This window comes from Camelus ferus, chromosome 9, assembly GCF_009834535.1.
Source record: "Camelus ferus isolate YT-003-E chromosome 9, BCGSAC_Cfer_1.0, whole genome shotgun sequence".
NCBI lineage: Eukaryota > Metazoa > Chordata > Mammalia > Artiodactyla > Camelidae > Camelus > Camelus ferus.
In genome coordinates this window covers 59,538,783-59,557,323 of record NC_045704.1, presented here as the reverse complement: position 1 = coordinate 59,557,323, position 18,541 = coordinate 59,538,783, and the positions used below count along the sequence as shown (strand labels likewise).

General features: G+C 32.8%; 1 protein-coding gene across 3 annotated transcripts in view; it reads left to right on the top strand.

Moving 5' to 3' along the window:
• The window catches only part of MAN1A2 (mannosidase alpha class 1A member 2), a 149,054-nt gene that overhangs the window by 37,231 nt on the left and 93,282 nt on the right, over nucleotides 1-18,541 (top strand). For all 3 annotated transcript variants that reach the window (XM_032486948.1, XM_032486947.1, XM_006184283.3), the window contains exons 4-5: nucleotides 10,536-10,654; nucleotides 16,087-16,167. In XM_032486948.1, the coding sequence (XP_032342839.1) occupies nucleotides 10,536-10,654; nucleotides 16,087-16,167 (200 nt within the window). The remainder of the gene's footprint in view (nucleotides 1-10,535; nucleotides 10,655-16,086; nucleotides 16,168-18,541) is intronic.

Here is an 18,541-nt window from a genome sequence, read left to right as displayed (position 1 = left end):
TTTTTTTAACACATGCCAATTCTAATACTCACACATTTTAGAGGAGGAGGAAAAGATGGGAAATTCCAGTAGTACTATCGATGTATGTTAAAAAAAAAAAAAAGTATCTTGCCCAAGGTGATTTGGTTGGTAAGTTGAGTGAGTTATATTGTATATTTCTAGTTCCAAGGGGAACATTAGCAGTGTGTGTAGGGATGGAGGTTTGGGGAAGAGCTGTGTTTAGAGTTTGCCCTAACTTTCTGCCTCTCTTGACTTCAGGTCACTTGTTAAACTTCTCAGTGTAAAAGAGTAAGTTAACTTACTTACTAACTTAACTAACAGCTTTTACTTAACTCAAGGATTAGTCTTGAGAATTACTGAGCTGTTTTTTGTAGTCTTCACTTCTTTCCCCTATTTTAAAGCCTTCTTGATGTGATGTATATCTTTTAAATAATGGTAGGTGAAGGCAAGAAAATATTAATGGGGTTAGAAGGCACATATATTAGTCATATGCAGTGCAGTTGTCTCTACCACCACAGTAATCCAAGTAATATTTTTTTATTGTGATTCTGGAAGAATTTTTCTAGTTCTACGATTTCTCTTATAATATGTTTGATGCTTGATTGTTTTCTGTCAAAAAAGGAAATGGCTGAAAGGATAATTTCTCCTGGGTTTGAGAGATGTTAGAATGGAAGGATAATGGAAAAAATTTTCTTTTAGATAATCAAAGTCACCAGTGATCTCATATATGACATTGAAGTTAGCAGCTATCATTTAATGAAATAAAGGTTATTTCCTCAGCAGAGGTTACAGATGAAGGAGTTCCTGTTGCTTTATGAATGCCACAATGAGACATTAGTGTAGTAAAAGACACTGTATTTAGTGATTAATTAAAATTAGATCCTCTCTTCAAGTAACCATCCCTGTATATTAAACTCAGTGGTAAATTCTGAGCCCTTTTAAAAACTTGGAATATAAACATGTATTGAAAATGAGTTGGATGTTAATTTTCTGCTTGGTCTTTTAAGCCGTATTTCTTAGAACATCTAATGTACCTAACACTTACCAGATGGATACTAATCCTAGGCAAGGTAGTAGGTAAATAACATACGTTTATTTTATTTAATCATTGCAATAACTGTGTAAGGAAAGATTGCTGAATTTTAAATCCTAATGGGTAACTTTTGACTTAATGTTTTTTTCTTTTTAAAAATAATAGCATTTTTTTTTTTTAATGGAAGGTGGTTTTAATTTGTGGTAATTTTGTCAGACTTCTTCAAAAGTGACCTTTGTAGATCACTATTGGTTAGATTGGTAAATGATGACCAGGGCATGGCAGGTTCAGATTATTGTCAGGGTAGTTCTTGCCAGTTGGTCATTAGGAGCACTCAAGCTGATTTACTGGGTAAAGTTATTTTTGAGGTCTTAGAAATTAAAGGAGCTTAGAGTTGGAAAGGGAGACTTCACAAAATGAGTCTTTTAACTTGGTACAAAAGCAAGATTTTGTCAGCTTTAGTCCTCCCTTTCTGAGGGATTATCACATAAATGAATAGCAATTAAGTATTTTATAATACAAAGTTTAAATTTTCATTGAGGCATGAGGACAGTTATTTGCTTTAGAGATTCTGTAACTGGGTTTGTGAATAAAACTGTATCTTCCGTTAGAACAATCGTCACATACACATTAATAGTATTAACATTAACAATCTTTCTATAGTGCTTACCGTGGTGGACTGAATCCTGTCCCCTGTAAATTCATACACTGAAGCTCTAACTCCCAATGTGACTGTATTTGGAGATAGAGCTTCTAGGAGGTAATTAAGATTAAATGAGGTCGTAAGTTTGGGGCCCTAATCAGATGGGGCTGGAACCCTCAAAGAAAGAGAAGGAGACCTACAAGCTCTCTCTCCCCATGCCACATACATCAAGGAAAGGCTACAGTGGGTATGATAACAGCAGGAAGGTGGACATCTATAAACCAAGAAGAAGGTGCTCCACTAAAAACTAGAATCTTAATCTTGGACTTTCAGCCTCCAGAACTGTGAGAAAATAAGTTTCTGGGCTGTCTGAGCCTCATAGTGTATGGTGTTTTGTTATGGCAGCCTGAACAGACTAATAAACTAAGCACTATGTGCCAGGGACTGATTTAAGTGATGCATGTGAATGAGCTTATTTAGTACTCACAACAGTTCTATGAGGCACGTGCTATTATTACTGTTCCCATTTTACAGATGAGGAAACTGAAGCACAATTAGGGTTAAATGACTTGCCCAAGGTCACATAGCTTCTAAATAATGGAGCACTTGAGCTGTATCCTCCCCACTCTATATCTCATATTCTTGCTAGTGAGTATGATTTGGCATTTAAAAAAAAAAATCTGTTTTTCACTATTTTGTTTAAATAGAAGTCTAAGCAAAGGGTGACCCCTAGTTCTGAGTGTCTCATTTGACATCCCAAATTCAGTATGCTTTTACAGAATCAGAATCTTAAAGAGTTGGAAGGAACTTTACAAATCTAGCCTATTACTGTAGGAACATATAGGCAGGTATTGAACCCTTAATCACAATATTCTAGATTATAAGGAAAACAATTTAAAATTTGTCTATTTCCTTTTCTTAGCCTTGATTATTAAAACATTCTTTTATATGGTAACGGAAATCATATTCCTCTGACTTCTGCCTAGTTCGTGCTTGGCATCAGAGGGTTTTTTATGTGCAGATAACCAAAAATCCATTTTAAAATGGCTTAAACTAAAAAAGAAATTGAATCAGATCAATGATCCTCTAGAGTAGATCTGATTCCAGACTAAGCTTTTTTCTTTATCTCTTTCCTCTGTTTTCTTCTGTGTGTTTATGTCTTCAGACTGGCTTCTTAGGTGGGATGGCTGCAGCACCTGGAAACTTCGTATCACACATCTATAGAAACTACCACATCTATAGAAACTACCACATCTATAGAAAAGAGAACACTGTAGTGAAGAGAGCACCTGGTTTTCTCAAAAACCACTTTTTTTTTTTTTTTAATGTATTTGGGCCCTGTGTCCATCCTTGACCCAGATGCTATACCCAGAGGGATGGGATAGATTCGTTTGGCTTTGCCTGGTTAGGGCTCAGCTGTAACTTGTGAGTGGGGAGAGGAAAATGTTGTTAGACATAAGTTAGCACTGTTAGTAATTTTTCCAACAGTGATTAATAGTCACAATGAATTACTTTTACTTAGATATTCTGGAGATTGAAAGATTTTTGTTAGGGATAAATCTCTTTGCATTTAAAATAATTTTGATTTGGAAAAGAAGTATTAATTTGATTTTACAATGCTTTTTGAAGTGTGTCTTGTTTTCCATGTGTGTATGTATAAACTCTTTTTGTCATTTCTAATTTGCTAATGATTTCTAATATTTTGTTGAGGATTTTGTATTCATATTTTGGGAGGCATATTGTTTTGTATTTTTTCTTGTATTATCTTTGTCTTGTTCTGGTGTCAGTGTAATATTGGCCTGATAAAATGAGTTTGGAAGTGTTCTCTGCTCTTTATTTTTCTGGAAAAGATTGTGTACTGCTGGTTTTATATTTTCCTTAAATTTTTGATACAATTTGCCAGTGAAATAACCTGCCTCTGGAGTTTGTTTTTTTGTTCTTTGTTTTAATTTTTTCTGGGAGGTTTTTAAACTATAACTTCAGTTTCTCAATTTCATTTCCTCTGTAAGGACCATTAAGTTTACCTATTTCACCTTGGGTGAGTTTTGGTAGTTGGTGATTTTAAGGAATTGGTCTGTTTCATCTAAGTGGTTGATTTTATGTGCATAGAGTTGTTTGGAGTATTGATACCTTTTGAATATTTGTGGCAGCTGTAGTTTCATTTCTAATATTGCTAATTTGTGTTTTCTCTTTTTTTCTTTGTCAGTCCTACTAGAAGTTTACCAATTTTATTTATATTTTCAAAGAAGCAACTTTTGCTTTCCTTATTCTTCTTGATATTTTCTCTGTGTTTTCAATTTCTTTGATTTCTGCTCTTATCTTTTATTATTTCCACTCTTCTGTATTTTTTGGGTTGATTTTGGTTTTGCTGTTCTAGTTTCTTGAAGTAGAAGCCTAGAGTAGTTTAAAGATCCTCTTTTCCAGTGTAAGCATTTAGTGCTATTAATTTTCTGCTAAGTGCTGCTTTAGCTACATCCCAAAGATTTTGATATGTTGTGTTTTCATTTTTATTCAATTAAGTATGTTTTAAAACTTCCTTTGAGTTTGTTGTTTAATTACTAAATGCTTAGAGGTTTTTCTGTTATCTTTCTGTTACTGATTTCTAACTAAATTCTATTATGGTCAGAGAATATACTTTGGTTCCATGTCTTTTAAATTATTTGAGATTTACTTTATGACCCAGAAACACTCATCTTGGCGAATGTTTATTTGTGGTTGAAAAGAGTGTGTATATGTGTTGTGACTGTTATTCGGTGTAGAATGTTTTATTCATGTCAGTTAGAGCCCATGGGTTAATGGGGTTGTTCAGGCTCCCTCTGTCTGGTTTGCTGTCTAGCAGTGCTGTCAATTACTAAGAGAGGGGTGTTGAAGTTCCCAACTCTAATATTGGATTTCTTTCTTACTCCTTTCAATTCTATCAACTTTTGCTTCATATGTTTTGAGATACTCTTGTTAGATGTTTACACATTTAGGATTATTATGTCTTCTTGGTAGCACCACCAAAGCCCTAATACCAAAAGCAGACAACAATATTACAATAAAAGGACACTATAGACCAATGTCCCTCATGAACATAGACACAAAAATCTGTGACCAAATTAGATTTACCTTAGTAACTCTAATTCAGCAATACATTAAAAAATAATACCTCATGACCAAGTGGAGTTTATCCTAAAATGCATGGTTGGTTTAACATTTGGAAATTAGTTAATGTAATTGAAGACATTAAGGGCCTAAAAGAGGAAAATCATATGATCATTTCAGTAGTTGCCAAAAAAGCATTTAACAGCACTTAATATCCATCCATAGTAAAAACTCTCAGTAAACTTGGACTAGAAGGGAGCTTTCTCAACCCGATAAAGAGCCCATTAACCACCACTATGCCCCCAACACACACACCCAAAACCAAACAAATGTAAAAAATCCCCACGTGTAATGTTGAAAGACTAGACGCCATTCCCTAAGATTGTGAACTAGGCAAAGATATCTCTGTTCTCCAAGTTTTATGTAACATTACATATGAGGTCCTGGCCAGTGCAGTCAAGAAAGACAGAGACAAAAATATACAAAGATTAAAAACAGAGAAGTACAACTATCTTTACGTGTAGTCAATATGATTGTTCATGAAGAAGATTCTAGGGAATCTACCAAACAACAAAAAAGCACTAGAACAAATAAACAAATTTAGTAATAAGGCCATAGGATACAAATTCAATATCGAACATTAATTATATTTCTAGATGCTAGCAATAAAGATTACAAATGCAAATTTAAGATAATATCATTTGCAGTAGCATAAAATATAGGAAGTATATGTGGATGAATTTAACAAAATATGTGCAAAACTTGTACACTGAAAACTGTGATTATCATGAGAAATTTAAAAGGACTTAAATGAAAAAGTTGCCATGTTTATGAGTTGGAATACTCAATGTTGTGGAAATGTCAGTTCTCTTGAAATTCAATATTTAGGTTTAAAGCAATCCCAGTAAAAATTACTTTTCCATATAAATCAAAGTAATTTTTTAAAAGGTAGGAAAAAGTTGAAGGATACACACTATTTGATTTTAAGATTTACTATAAAGCTTCAGTAATGAGGACAGTATGGTTTTAGCATTACGTTATATGTAGAAATCACTGGAAAAGAATAGAAATAGAACTGCACATACATTTTAAATTGATTTTTAACAGGTGCTGAGGTATAATTCAGTGGGTTTTATAGCAAAGTCTTTCCAACAGGTGGTGCTGGATCAGTTACATATTTGTATAGAAAAATAAAAACCTTGACTCTTCAACGTAGTACACAAAAATGAGCTTGGAAATGGGTCACAGATTTAAACGTAAAAACTAAAAATATGAAATTTCCAGTAAAAAGCATTTGAGAAAATCTTTGTGACCTTGAAGTAAGCAAAGAGTTTTCAGATACAAAAAGAATAAACCATGAGAAAAAAAATTGATAAATTTTATTTTATGAAAATTAAAAATTTCTGCTCTCCAGAAGACATTAAGGAAATGAAAAGGCAAGCCACAGAATTAGAGAATATATTTGTGATATATGTATAAGGATGTATTCAGAATATGTAAGTAATTCTCCACTAAAGAAGGTAAACGAATAAGCCAATAAGCACGTCAGTCACAAGGGAAATTAAAATTCAAACCACAGTGCAGTTTCTTACACAGCCATTAGAATGAATAAAATTAAAAAGACCAGTAATGTCAAATATTGACAAGGATGGTAGAACAACTAGACCTCTCATACCCTGCTGCTGAGAGTGTAAAATCATCCTCTCTGGAGAGCATTTGTCAGTCTTTCATAAAGTTAAACATAAACTTACCGTACACCTGGCAAGTACATTCCTAAATATTGCCTCGATGCTCATGAATGAGATCAGATAATAGTTTTAGTTCCTTACTAAGTTACATTTTTGCATCAATGGTATGCAGAATTTGTAAGTTGAATTTTAAGCTCTCTTTTCCTATGTCCTATAAAAATTTATATAGGAGTTACTATCCTTAAAATTAAAATAGAATTTATTCTGTGAACCTTTCAGAGTATGATACTTTCATAGCAAGTAGCTCTTTGAAAATTATTAATTTCCTCTGTTTCTTGGTCTGTTTATATTTAGATTATCTGTTTCTTCTTTCGTAAGTCAAAATAAAACCTATTTTCTTAGAAAATCATCAGTTCACTCATTTTCAAATTTATTTGGAAACTATGACTAAACTGGGCTTTTAAAAATAGTTTTCTTCATTTCCTTTGTATTTGTCTATTAATGCATTCTCAGTTCCTTTCTTGTGTTTTTATATTCCTTTGACTACTTTTTAAAAATTAGTTGTAGATATATTTTATAGTTCTTTTCATAGCACCATTTCTTGAATTTATTATTTTGGCAGTTTTCTTTCTTTTTTTTTCTTAAAAAAATAATTTTTTAAATTGAAGTATAATTGATTTACATGGTTGTATTTCTGGTGTACAGCAAAGTGATTCAGTTATACATATATATTCTTTTTCATATTCTTCTTCATTATAGGTTACTACAAGATATTGTTCCCTGTATTATGTAGTAGGACCTTGTTGTTCATCTATTTTACATATGGTAGTTTGTATCTATTAGTACTTATGTGTACTAATCTCAAACTCCTAATTTATCCCTCTCCCTCTTTCACCATTGGTAACCGTAAGTTTTTTTTTTTAATGTCTGTGAGTCTGTTTCTGTTTTGTAAATGAGTTCATTTGTATCACTTTTTAGATTCCACATGTAAGTGATAACAATATATGTCTTTCTCCATCTGACGACTTCACTTGGTATGATGATCTCTAGGTACATCCATGTTGCTGCAAGTGGCATTATTTTAATCTTTTTTGTGGCTGAATAGTATTCCACTTTATATATATACCATATCTTCTTTACCAGTCATCTGTTGACAAACATTTGGGTTACTTCCATTTCTTGGCTATTGTAAATAGTGCTGTTGTGAACACTGGAGTGCATATATATTTTTGAATTAGAATTTCCTCTGGATATATGCCCAGGAGTAGGATTCCTGGATCATATGGTAAGTCTATTTTTAGTTTTTTAAGGAATCTCCATACTGTTTTCCATAGTGGCTACACCAAATTACATTCCCACCAACAGTATAGGAGAGTTCCCTTTTCTCTGCACCCTCTTCAGCATTTATTGTTTGTGGACTTTTTAATGATGGCCATTGTGATTGGTGTAAGGTGATAGATACCTCATTGTAGTTTTGATTTGTATTTCTCTGATAATTAGTGATATTGAACATCTTTTCATGTGCCTATTGGCCATTTGTTTGCCTTCTTTGGAGAAATGCCTATTTAGATCTCCTGCCCATTTTTTGATCGGATGGTTTGTTTTTTGGTTATTGAGTTGTATGAGCTGTTTGTATATTTTGGAAATGGAGCCCTTGTCAGTCACATTGTTTGCAGATATTTTCTCATTGTCCATAGGTTGTCTTTTTTGTTTACGGTTTCCTTTGCTGTGCAAAAGCTTGTATGTTTGATTAGGTCCCCCTTTATTTCTAATTCATCAATTTCTGCGTTTAGCTTTTCTGATTCTTCTACTTTGTTACTCAAGTTTGTCATTCTTTTTCTTACTTCCTCAGTAGAATGTTCAGAATGTAGTTGTTTTCATTTGTTCTTATTAAGCAGTATCAAATTTTCGAGTTACAAGGTTTTCTCTGAGAACTGGTTTAATTGATTCCCATGTTCTCATAATAAAAGTTTATTAATGTTTTAAATGTTCTGTAGTGTCATTTTAATTCTTATTTGACCCAAAGTAGTTTTAGACTTTTAATTTTTTTCCAGTTGAGATCTGGAGTTGTCTAGGTAAACAGTCATAGTGATTAATTTCAGTTTTGCCTTTCTCTTCCTTGTACTGTTTAAGCTCATGGCACAAACTTCTCCTTTTGGAAAACCAGAATTGGTACAAATATGTGGGTCAGGCCTTTTTTCCATTTCACAGTAGTCAGCACCTTAGAGAAACATGAACTTACAGGACTAAATAACTAACTAGAGAACTGAGCATCAGTACATATAAAAATTGAAATAACAAAAACAGTTGCTCTTATGGATTTAAAATAAGCATGATAATAATTGTGGACAAAAAGAGATACATATTCAAGTGTTTTTATGCAAGAGATATGGATATATGGTTGATTAAATGGCTTGATAGAATTTTTGTTATCTTCATAAAAAGCTGAGGATCAAGAAAAGCAAAAGGAAAGTGTCTGTAATAACACAGAACAAATATTCTGGTTAACACCAACATGAAGGGAGCTGAGTGGGGAGAAAACCAAGGAATTATCAGAGGGTGGTGTATTTGTCTTGTTAGTGAGAATATACACTTCTTGATAAGTTAAAGAAATTATTAGAAACACGTGGATAAGAAAATATGATTTAAGTTAAGGAGAACCATTATAAGAACAAATTTGTATAGCTGTAAACCAGAACAAGAAAACAGTATTTACTCAGGAGAAAAAGGAGTGAAATTAGAAAGGAAAGAAAAGAAGGACTAGGAAATAGAAAATGTGAACTAAGTAGTGTCGAATGCCGACTTCTGAAATATCACCAAGATAACTTTTTGATAAGACAAAGCTGAGTTTAATGCTTACCATGGTAAGGGAGATCACTGCCTCACCAGAGCCCTAGTAAGTCTTCAGATGGGAAGGACAAAGCTGAGATATGTATTAAGATTTTAAGTCTAGTTTAACGTGGGCCTTTCAGCTCAGGGGTTATGATTGATTATAGCTTGGATATGATCGGGTAAGGATCGTGATATAACATTTTAGGATTGCGAAATGGATAATTTAGAAGGAAAGGGTTTAGAGTTTCAGAGTCTTAACCATCATATGATACTTTGTGTTAAAAAGTTGATGGGTCTTCCAAGTATTTCCTGGAATAAACAGTAGTTTATTTTGCAGCATTTCTCTCTGAGCAAGAGTTTCCTAGAACAGTAAACTCATGTTGATGAAGACAATGTAATAGTAAAGTCATGTAGATGTAGACAATAAGCTGTGTGGGTGATTTTCATTCTCAGAAGGTAGAAATAATAACTGCATTTCTGGGGTTAGGGAGGACCCAGCTGCTCCCTATTATTATTATTACACTACTAGATTTGTTTTGCTAGTATTTTATTCAAGATTTTTGCAGTTACATTCATTAGTAAGATTGTCCTGTTCTCTTTTCTTGTGTTTACAGTATCTGGTTTTGCTATCAATTGGGCTAGCTTTGTTGAAGTAGTTCCTTGCTCCCTGAAGCATTTTCTGTAAGATCAAGATGGTATCTTTCTTGAAGATGGGTAGATCTTTCTATTTTGATTTTCTCTACTCACGTTTTATTTAATGACTTTCAATATACTCAATGTGCTTTACCTGCTTTTTGGTTGTTAAGGATTAAATTATAGTTTATATTCTACCATGATTTATAATATAGCCTTGTTATACTTCTATTATTATTTAAAGTGTATTTTTTTTTTTTGCCCTTTCTATTAATTTGAACCAAAAGAGCATGGTTACCACCCTCCCCCTTTCATAAACTAATCTTTTTTTTTTTTAATCTACCTCAGTTAAGTAGATAGATATCTCATATTCTGACCAGGAAGAAAACTAAGGAGAATTTTAATTTAGTTTTCCTTTATCTTTTTATTAGTTAGCAATGTGTCATCTTTAGGAAAATGTTTTAAACAATGTATATTATCTATTATGGAAAAGTGAACCACGTTGGATATTCTTTTTCATCCTTACATTCCTACTTTGATTTACTTTTTATATATGAGAAATTAAAATAGGTCTTATATGAAGGACATCTTTTTAATGACAGTTTTTCCCCTTCCAATTTAGGAAGTTCACAAATGGGTGCTACTATTGTAGATGCTTTGGATACCCTTTATATCATGGGACTTCATGATGAGTTCCGAGATGGGCAAAAATGGATTGAAAACAACCTTGATTTCAGTGTGGTAAGTATACAATTGATAATGTATCTGACTGAGTGTGAAAAGGCACAGTCTTACCATAGTTTTGATCATTATACTAGCAGTTTAAGGAAATCCTAAGTCCCCTTTCTTCTTTCGGTATTGTCTCTTGTTTAATTTTTGTATAAAATATGCATCCTTTTTCACCATTTTCCTTTTACTTTTCTTGCCCTTATCATTTAATGCAAGGTGTTAAATGTGTTAAGAGTTAGGAAAAAAAAAAAAACCACACACATTGAACTCGAAATATCAGGAAACCATCAATTACCTTTTAAATAATAAGTGTTTTATTATTTTTTGAAGATGTGATGATTTGGCACATCTTTGATGAGCCTTCATATTTAGGCCTGTGCTCATGCTTCCAGCATTTTGGCATAGTTTTAACTGGTACTGCTTAGGTTCGAAGCCCAGCACAGCTACATTTCAGTGCTGCTTGGGAAACTTACATGCTACTTATTCCTTCTAAATCTGTCATTAAAATTATAATCCTATTGCAGTATTGTGAGAATTATTTGGGATAATCTGGTACATATTAAGTATTCAGTAAATGATAGCAGTTATTTTCATTATTACCAGTCTTCACCTAAAAGATGTGTGTACTTCTTTGTCATATTCATAATCACCTTTCATGATATTTGTATTTACCATTCCTTCTGACTGTAGTGAGAAGCGGCTTGGTTATGTGTTTTTGTCTTTGGTAGACTCTGAATCATTTAAATTGTGATTTAAGTCCATAATTATTTCTTCTCTGATGCCTTTCCTGATGCTAATTAGACAAAAACTGATCACTTTCCTTTATGTTATTTTAGCATTTTGGACATACCTCAATTAGAACAATTTTTTTTTTAATCAGTTAGGTTTAAGTTTGGCTCTGAATGGCAGAAAACCTAGTGTAAAATAGCTTAAATAAGATAGATGTTTATTTCTCTTTCATGCAAATCAAGTGCAGATATAAGCAGTTTAGAGCTGGTTTGGGTAGTTCCTCCATGACCAAGGACCTAGGTTCCTTTGTCTTACTGCTCTGTGAGCTTCAGTGTAAAGCTTCAACCTCATGATACAAGATGATTCCTCAAGACAAGGTGGGTAAACCTTCCTAGCTGCAGAAAGGAGGAAGGTACAGAGAAAAGATACGTGATGTTCAGAAGTTGGTTACTCCAGTTTTGCTTGTATATCATTGAGTGGATTGTACTCATAAGGGCTCGCCTTACTGTAAAAGGAGGCTGAGAAATGTAATTTTTTTTCTTGTATAGTTATGTAGCCCTTATAGATTATGCTTTTTGTATCTTATTTAAGAAATTCTTTCTCCAAGATCATGAAAATGTATTCCTATATTTAATTCTGAACATTTTAAAGTTCTACTTTTGCATTTAAGTCTTTAATCCTTATGTAGTTGATTATGTAGGTAGGGTGAGATAGCAACTGTCAACTGATCCTAGCACATTTATTTCCCTGCTATTTTTACATGCCACATTAGTCATATATTAGTTATATTAGTCTGTTTTTTCTACTGGCTTTTCTCTTTATCTCTACATCAGTATTTTAGTAGTCTAGATATTTACTGTAGTCTTAACTACACTATTTTTACAAGAAGCTTGATAGCTATATCTGAATCTTGATATTTGATCTCGTTCTACTAGGAAATTATCTTAGCAATTCTCAGTTCTTTGTTCTTGTAAGTTTTGGAAGACGATGTTGAGATTTTGATGAAGATTGCTTGCAGTTTATAGATTAATTTGGAGAGAATTGGCATTTGTGAATCTCACTCCTGTTTGTTAACATGGCATCTTTATTATGCTTAATAATTTGTTGGTATATCATTGTATCAGTTGGCTCAATCAAGAACTGGAACTGTATAGTTTTTTAAATTAGAGGATTTAATGTTTAGAATTGCTGACCAATTAATGGGGAACTGACAAGACAAAAAGAGAACATTGTGGTATTCCAAGAGGTAGGAACTGCAGTAAACAATTGCCATGCCTGGATCTGTACGAATAATGGGAAGTGGTTGAGATCATTAAAATTCAGTAGCTTGGGCCTCAGGCTATTTCAGAACTGGGACTTAGACCTTTGAGGAGGGGGTAGCCAGCTAGAGCTTGGTATCTGTAAGGGGCATAAGGAGGCTGATTTGGGGAATGTGTATGTGGCGGGGGAACTGTAACCTGGAACTAACTGCCACTGTCACGGTGAAAAACCACGGCTGCTTTGATACTGTCAGAAACTAAAGGCAAACTGGAAGGAGTAAGTTCCTTCTCCTTCCTTCAGCCTTGTATTATCTTTGTAGAACCTCCTATTGGCAGGGCCTATAAGGGAAATGAGAAATGCATTTGAGGAGTTCCAATTTCAGTGTACCAAAGTAAACTGTAGAAGGATGGATTTGAAGCTGAGAAAAAAATGGCTTAATAATCAGCACAGTCATTTTCCACTCTTTTACTTTTAACCTTTCTGTGTCATATATGTTAGCTGTATATTTTACCTATAGTGTGTACTTAGATTTTGTTATTTTTGTCTAGTCTTGGAGTCTTTTAACTGTTAAGTCTGAAATGTTAACATTTAGTATGATAATATATTTTTAGAGTTGGCTTTTCCATCATTGTTTTGCTGCCTATATTATTATTGTACTTTTCATTTGCTTTTATTTTCTGTCTTCCTTGTTTTGGATTAAATTACTCATGTCTGTTTTCCTCTACTAGTTTTTAGTTTAGATCTCTTTTTCCCTCTATTAGTTTGACTTTATACTTTCCATTTCCACTTATTTTGGGGTTACCATTAAAATTTTAATATGTATACTTACCAAAGTTTAAAATTAACCAATTTCTCTATTCTTCTGAGAAACATAAGAATCTTAGAATGCTTTAATTTAGCTTATCTCTCTCTTGTCTTATTGGTAATTGTTGTCTAGTTGGTCTCGACTTACATTTGAAACTTCCCTATTAAATAATGAGTGAATAAATAAATTACTATATTTATTGAGTGCCTTCTCCATGACATAGTTCTAGATCTATGGATATAGAAATGGAAAAAAAAAACAGTTATCTCTAATTTATTCTAGTGTATATTCTAGTTTTGGGAAAAAAATCGTAACTATATATTCAAGTTCTGTATAGCATGTCAGATAGTGATATGTGCTCACTCTTAAAGAAGAGTAAGTAGAATTGGAGTAAGTGTTGGTGAGAGATTGCTGTTTTATGTCCAGTGGCTACTGAAGGACTCTTGTTATGGTGACATTTTTGAGAAGAAACCTAAGGAAAGCCATGTGGATATCAGAGAGCCAAGTTCTCTCCTAATAGGTATTATAGCTGAGTATAGAATTAGAGGTTGATTATTTTCTCTTAATCTTTTAAAGATACAGTTCCATTGTCTTCCTGTTTCTTTATGCTATTGAGAAGTACGCTGTCAGTTTAATTTTAAAAGATAATCTTTTTCCTCTTGTTTTAATATTTCCTTTTTTTTTTTTTTTTTTTTTTTGCTTTGTTGTTCTGGAATTCCATTACCATGTATTTGTATTTAGATTATTCCTTAAAGGACTCAGTGTTTTATCAGCCTAAAGACTTTTGCTTTCATCAGTTCAGGAAGATTCTCAGTCGTTACTCCTGAGAATAGTGCCTCTGCTTCATTCTCTCCCTTTTCTCCCTCTAGGACTTCTTTAAATTTCTGTCTTTTATGAGGGAAGGTATAAATTTTACAAATAATTACATAGTATTCAGATGATGATAAGTATTAATTGGGGAAATAATACAATGTAAGTGATATTAGTGATGAGGATTTCTTCACTATTTTATATGGTGTCGTCAGAAAAACTTTCTAAGTGAAATTTGCTTGGAGATCTGCAGATAAAGTATAAAGACTGATGCAGAAGTGAGTTTGACAATTCTTGAACTGTATGTAGACCCATTTGGTAACAATAAAGTGAGTAAAAGGAATATTGGAAGGAGATGATGTCAGAGAGGTTGTGAGGAACCTGATTATGTTGGATCTTATAAGTCATTTTACTTTGAGTGTAGCCAGAAGTCATGGTAAGGGTTTGCACAGATTAGTGACCTAAGCTGCCTTAAGATTGAAAATGTTCATCACCACTGTCGGCTGTATGGTGCTGAATAAATGGAGTGCTGGGAGGAGGGCATGAAGTCAGGGAAACTGATTAGAAGGTATTATTGTTCCAGTGAGTGAGAGAGAGAGGCCCTCTCTCCCTCTTTCCCTTCCTTTCTATGTTTAGTGAAATGTCTATTGTGTACCCTGCAGTGTACTATATACTGGGAATATGTGAAGTAATATAAACCACTTGCAGTCAATTCTAGCCACCAGAACATGGTGGGATGACAGTTATGTTATTAAAAAATTACATTGTATTGTGAAAATTCTACATTAGGGAATTATGCTTGTGTTAGCAAATGATGTCTTCTGCCTATGAAAGTTGGAAAGACTTCAGGGTAATATATAAGTTCTGTTTAATTTTTATTTAAAAATTAATTATAAATGGTATTTATTAGTCAGTTTTGTATATTCTTTAGATTCTTTGGTCAGTTCTTTGCCACTTCTATTTTTCTTTCCATGTATTAGAGTCTTTCTTAGCAATATCTTTAATCCATATCTAAATGCAAACCTATAGACTATGTGGTAAAGTTATAAATATTGCTATATTTGTGGCAAATTTCCTTCTGTAAGTTGTTTGCCTTTTAATTTTGTTCATGGTTTTTTCTTATAAGTAATTTCTATTGTGGAGAAATTCAAGCCTATCATCATTTGTTACCAATGCTGTTGATTTTAGCCTTACAAAGAAGCTTTCTCCAAGAAGTATAGAGATTGTCACATTTATTCTACTTTTTATTGCAATTTTTCTATATGTACTTCTAAATCATTTGGATTTCATAAATATATATATAATATGAAATGACTATCCAAATTGATTTCTTACCTACAAGTCAGTTTTTTTGGCATTATTAATTGAAAAGCCCATCATCTAACATTATTTTTTGGTACCTCCTTTAACACTGGTATAGTTATATCCAGAAAAATATTGAAAATTCATGAAGAGAGCTAGAAGTGAAAATAGACATTACAGAGTAGTGATTAGAACAGAAAAAAAAGGACCAGTAAGGGAGAGCACCATTCCAGAATTTAAGAAACAGAGGCTTTCATAAGGGAGAATTGTCAACAGCATTAAATAGCTTGATAATTTCGCAGTGAGGCACATGAAAATGGCCCATTGGTTTTGGCAGTTAGGAAGCTGTGGTGACTAATAGAGGAGTTTCAATAATGTTAACAAATGAGAGGTGAGATTGCAGTTGCATGAGAAATGAAGACTTAGAAAGTGGAAAAAAAATTCTCAATGTGTTTGTGAGGAACAAAGGAACTATTGAAGATTTTTGAAACCTCTACAGCTTTACGTATATATGAATATTTTCAATATGTTTTCACAGAATTCAGAGGTGTCTGTTTTTGAAGTCAATATTCGATTTATCGGAGGCCTACTTGCAGCATATTACCTTTCAGGAGAGGAGGTGAGCAAAATCAAGTAATATATTGTTTGTGGGGAAAAGGTTGTGAATGAACCTTAGTAAAATGAAAGATTTCCCTAGCAGCATGTCATCTTTTTACTTTTTATTTTATTTTACTTTTTCCGGAGGGGGTAGGTAATTAGGTTTTGTGTTTTTTTTTTTTTTTTTCAAATTTATTTATCTTTAATGGAGGTACTGGGGATTGAACCCAGGACCTTATGCATGCTAAGCATGCACTCTACCACTGAGCTATACCCTCCCCTCTAGCATGTCATCTTTTTTAATTGTCTGATATTGAACTAATCTACAGGTTTGCTGAAATAACTAGATCTTCAGATAGAGCTCTGTTCCTTGGGAATAATGATTTTTCCATTTTGAGAATCTCAGTAAAACAAATTCATCACAGATTCTAGCATTATATGCACATCTCCTTTGTAGGAGTGATACTTCTCTAGGATTTTGCCATTGTAATTAATTACATGGTTGAAACAAAGGGAGAAAATAAATTAATAAGATTGGAATTAAGTGAATCAGTAAGAATGAGTGTGGATCTTTCATAAGTCTAAAAATTAATAAAAATGCCTATTTGGAAATTGAATGCAATTTATTGCTATGAATTAAAAAAAAAAACAACAACTCTGGATTCTCCTTTCTGGAAATCTTGGTGTGATACTCAAAGACATACTTGAGATGTACAGTGGTGGGGAAGTGGGTGTGGGAAATTCCTTTTTACTACTCAGATGAGTTAAAGGATGGGGTTGGAGAATATGAGAAAGAGAAACTAAAGGAAGAGGTTATAGTCATTTCCCTTTTGTTTTCTGAGAAACTACTTTGCCCTTATATTTAATTGGTTTCTTGGTCTAAATGATTGTAAAAGCTCTTTGTAAATTTAAGAAAATGCATCTTTTGTTTATAGGTCTATAATCTATAAAGATAGATTTTAATGTCTTCAGTTTTGTTTGTTTTTTTTTTTTTTTGACATTTAACTTTAAAATAGTCATTTTTAGGATTGCTTTTCCATTTATGGCTTCTAGATTTTGGTCCTTAGAAAGCCTTCCCTATGTCTAAATTATTACAAAACAAAAATTCCTACTTTTTTGGATTTTTATGATTGTATATGCTTATATTTAAATATTTCATCTATCTTTGTGTGCTTTTGTCTGCAAAGAGTGAGATACCCATGTACTATTATTTTTTTAGAAGAAATATGTTTGAAGATAATGGCATTAATCTATAATACTAGATAAATAATATTTATCTTAAAGTGTAATTTTACTGTCAGACTTTACTGTGTACTTTGTACTGTGTACTGTGTACTTTGATTATATCTCCAGCCTATCTTTCTGTTGTCAGGACACTTCACTTCCCATTTAATAAAATAAAAGAAAATATTTATACTCTGGCAAAGAGGTTTTCAGACTGCAATGTTTATCAAGATCACATAGTGTGTTTTATAAAAATGAAGATTCCAAGCCCTATTCATAAGACTGTTACTCAGTTGGTTTAAAGTGGAGACCATTATTTATGTTTTTTATCAAGTACTCCTTGTTAAAGGTGCTTTTGGAAACTATAGTTCTATACTTTGAGAGTCTCTGACCTAGCTTATATGAATAAAATCATTGTATATTAATTGATAGGATTTTTTTTGTTCAGGGTTGTTGAGATTTTACTTATTACATAGAGTAAAATTCACCCACTATAGTATATACTTTTACAAGTTTTGACAGTACATGCAATCTAGTAACCACCAGCACAATCAAAATATGGACCTCTGTCATCCTAGAAAATTCCCTTTTACCATTTTATGGTCATCTCACCCCATACTGCCAGCCTCTGGTAACTGCTAATCTGTTTTTTGTCCCTGCAGTTAGGAATATTGGCTTCTTTCATGTAGCACAATGCATTTCAGATTTATCCACGTATTTAGTAATTCATTCCTTTTTACTGCTGTATGGTATTCCGTTGTGTGGCTATAACACAGTTTATCCATTCACCAGTGAATCTGTTTTTAGTTTTGGAGATTATGAATAAAACTGCTATAAACATTTTAGTGTAGGATTCTGTGGGACCATAAATTTTATTTCTCTTGGGTAAATATCTAGAAGTAGGATTGCTGGATCAAACAGTAAGTAAATTTTGGAAGAACCTGCCAGACTTTTCCAGTAGTTCCCTTCCATCATGATCAATATTGAGAGTTTCTTTATTATTTTTAGCTATTCTAATAGATACGTAATATTATCTCATTGTGGTTTTATTTTCCTTTTCTCTAGTGACAAATCACGTTGAGTACCTTTTCATGTGCTTATTTGTCATTCATGTCTTCTTTAATTGTTCAGATCTTTTGCCGTTAAATTTTTTTTGGTTTGTTTTCTTATTA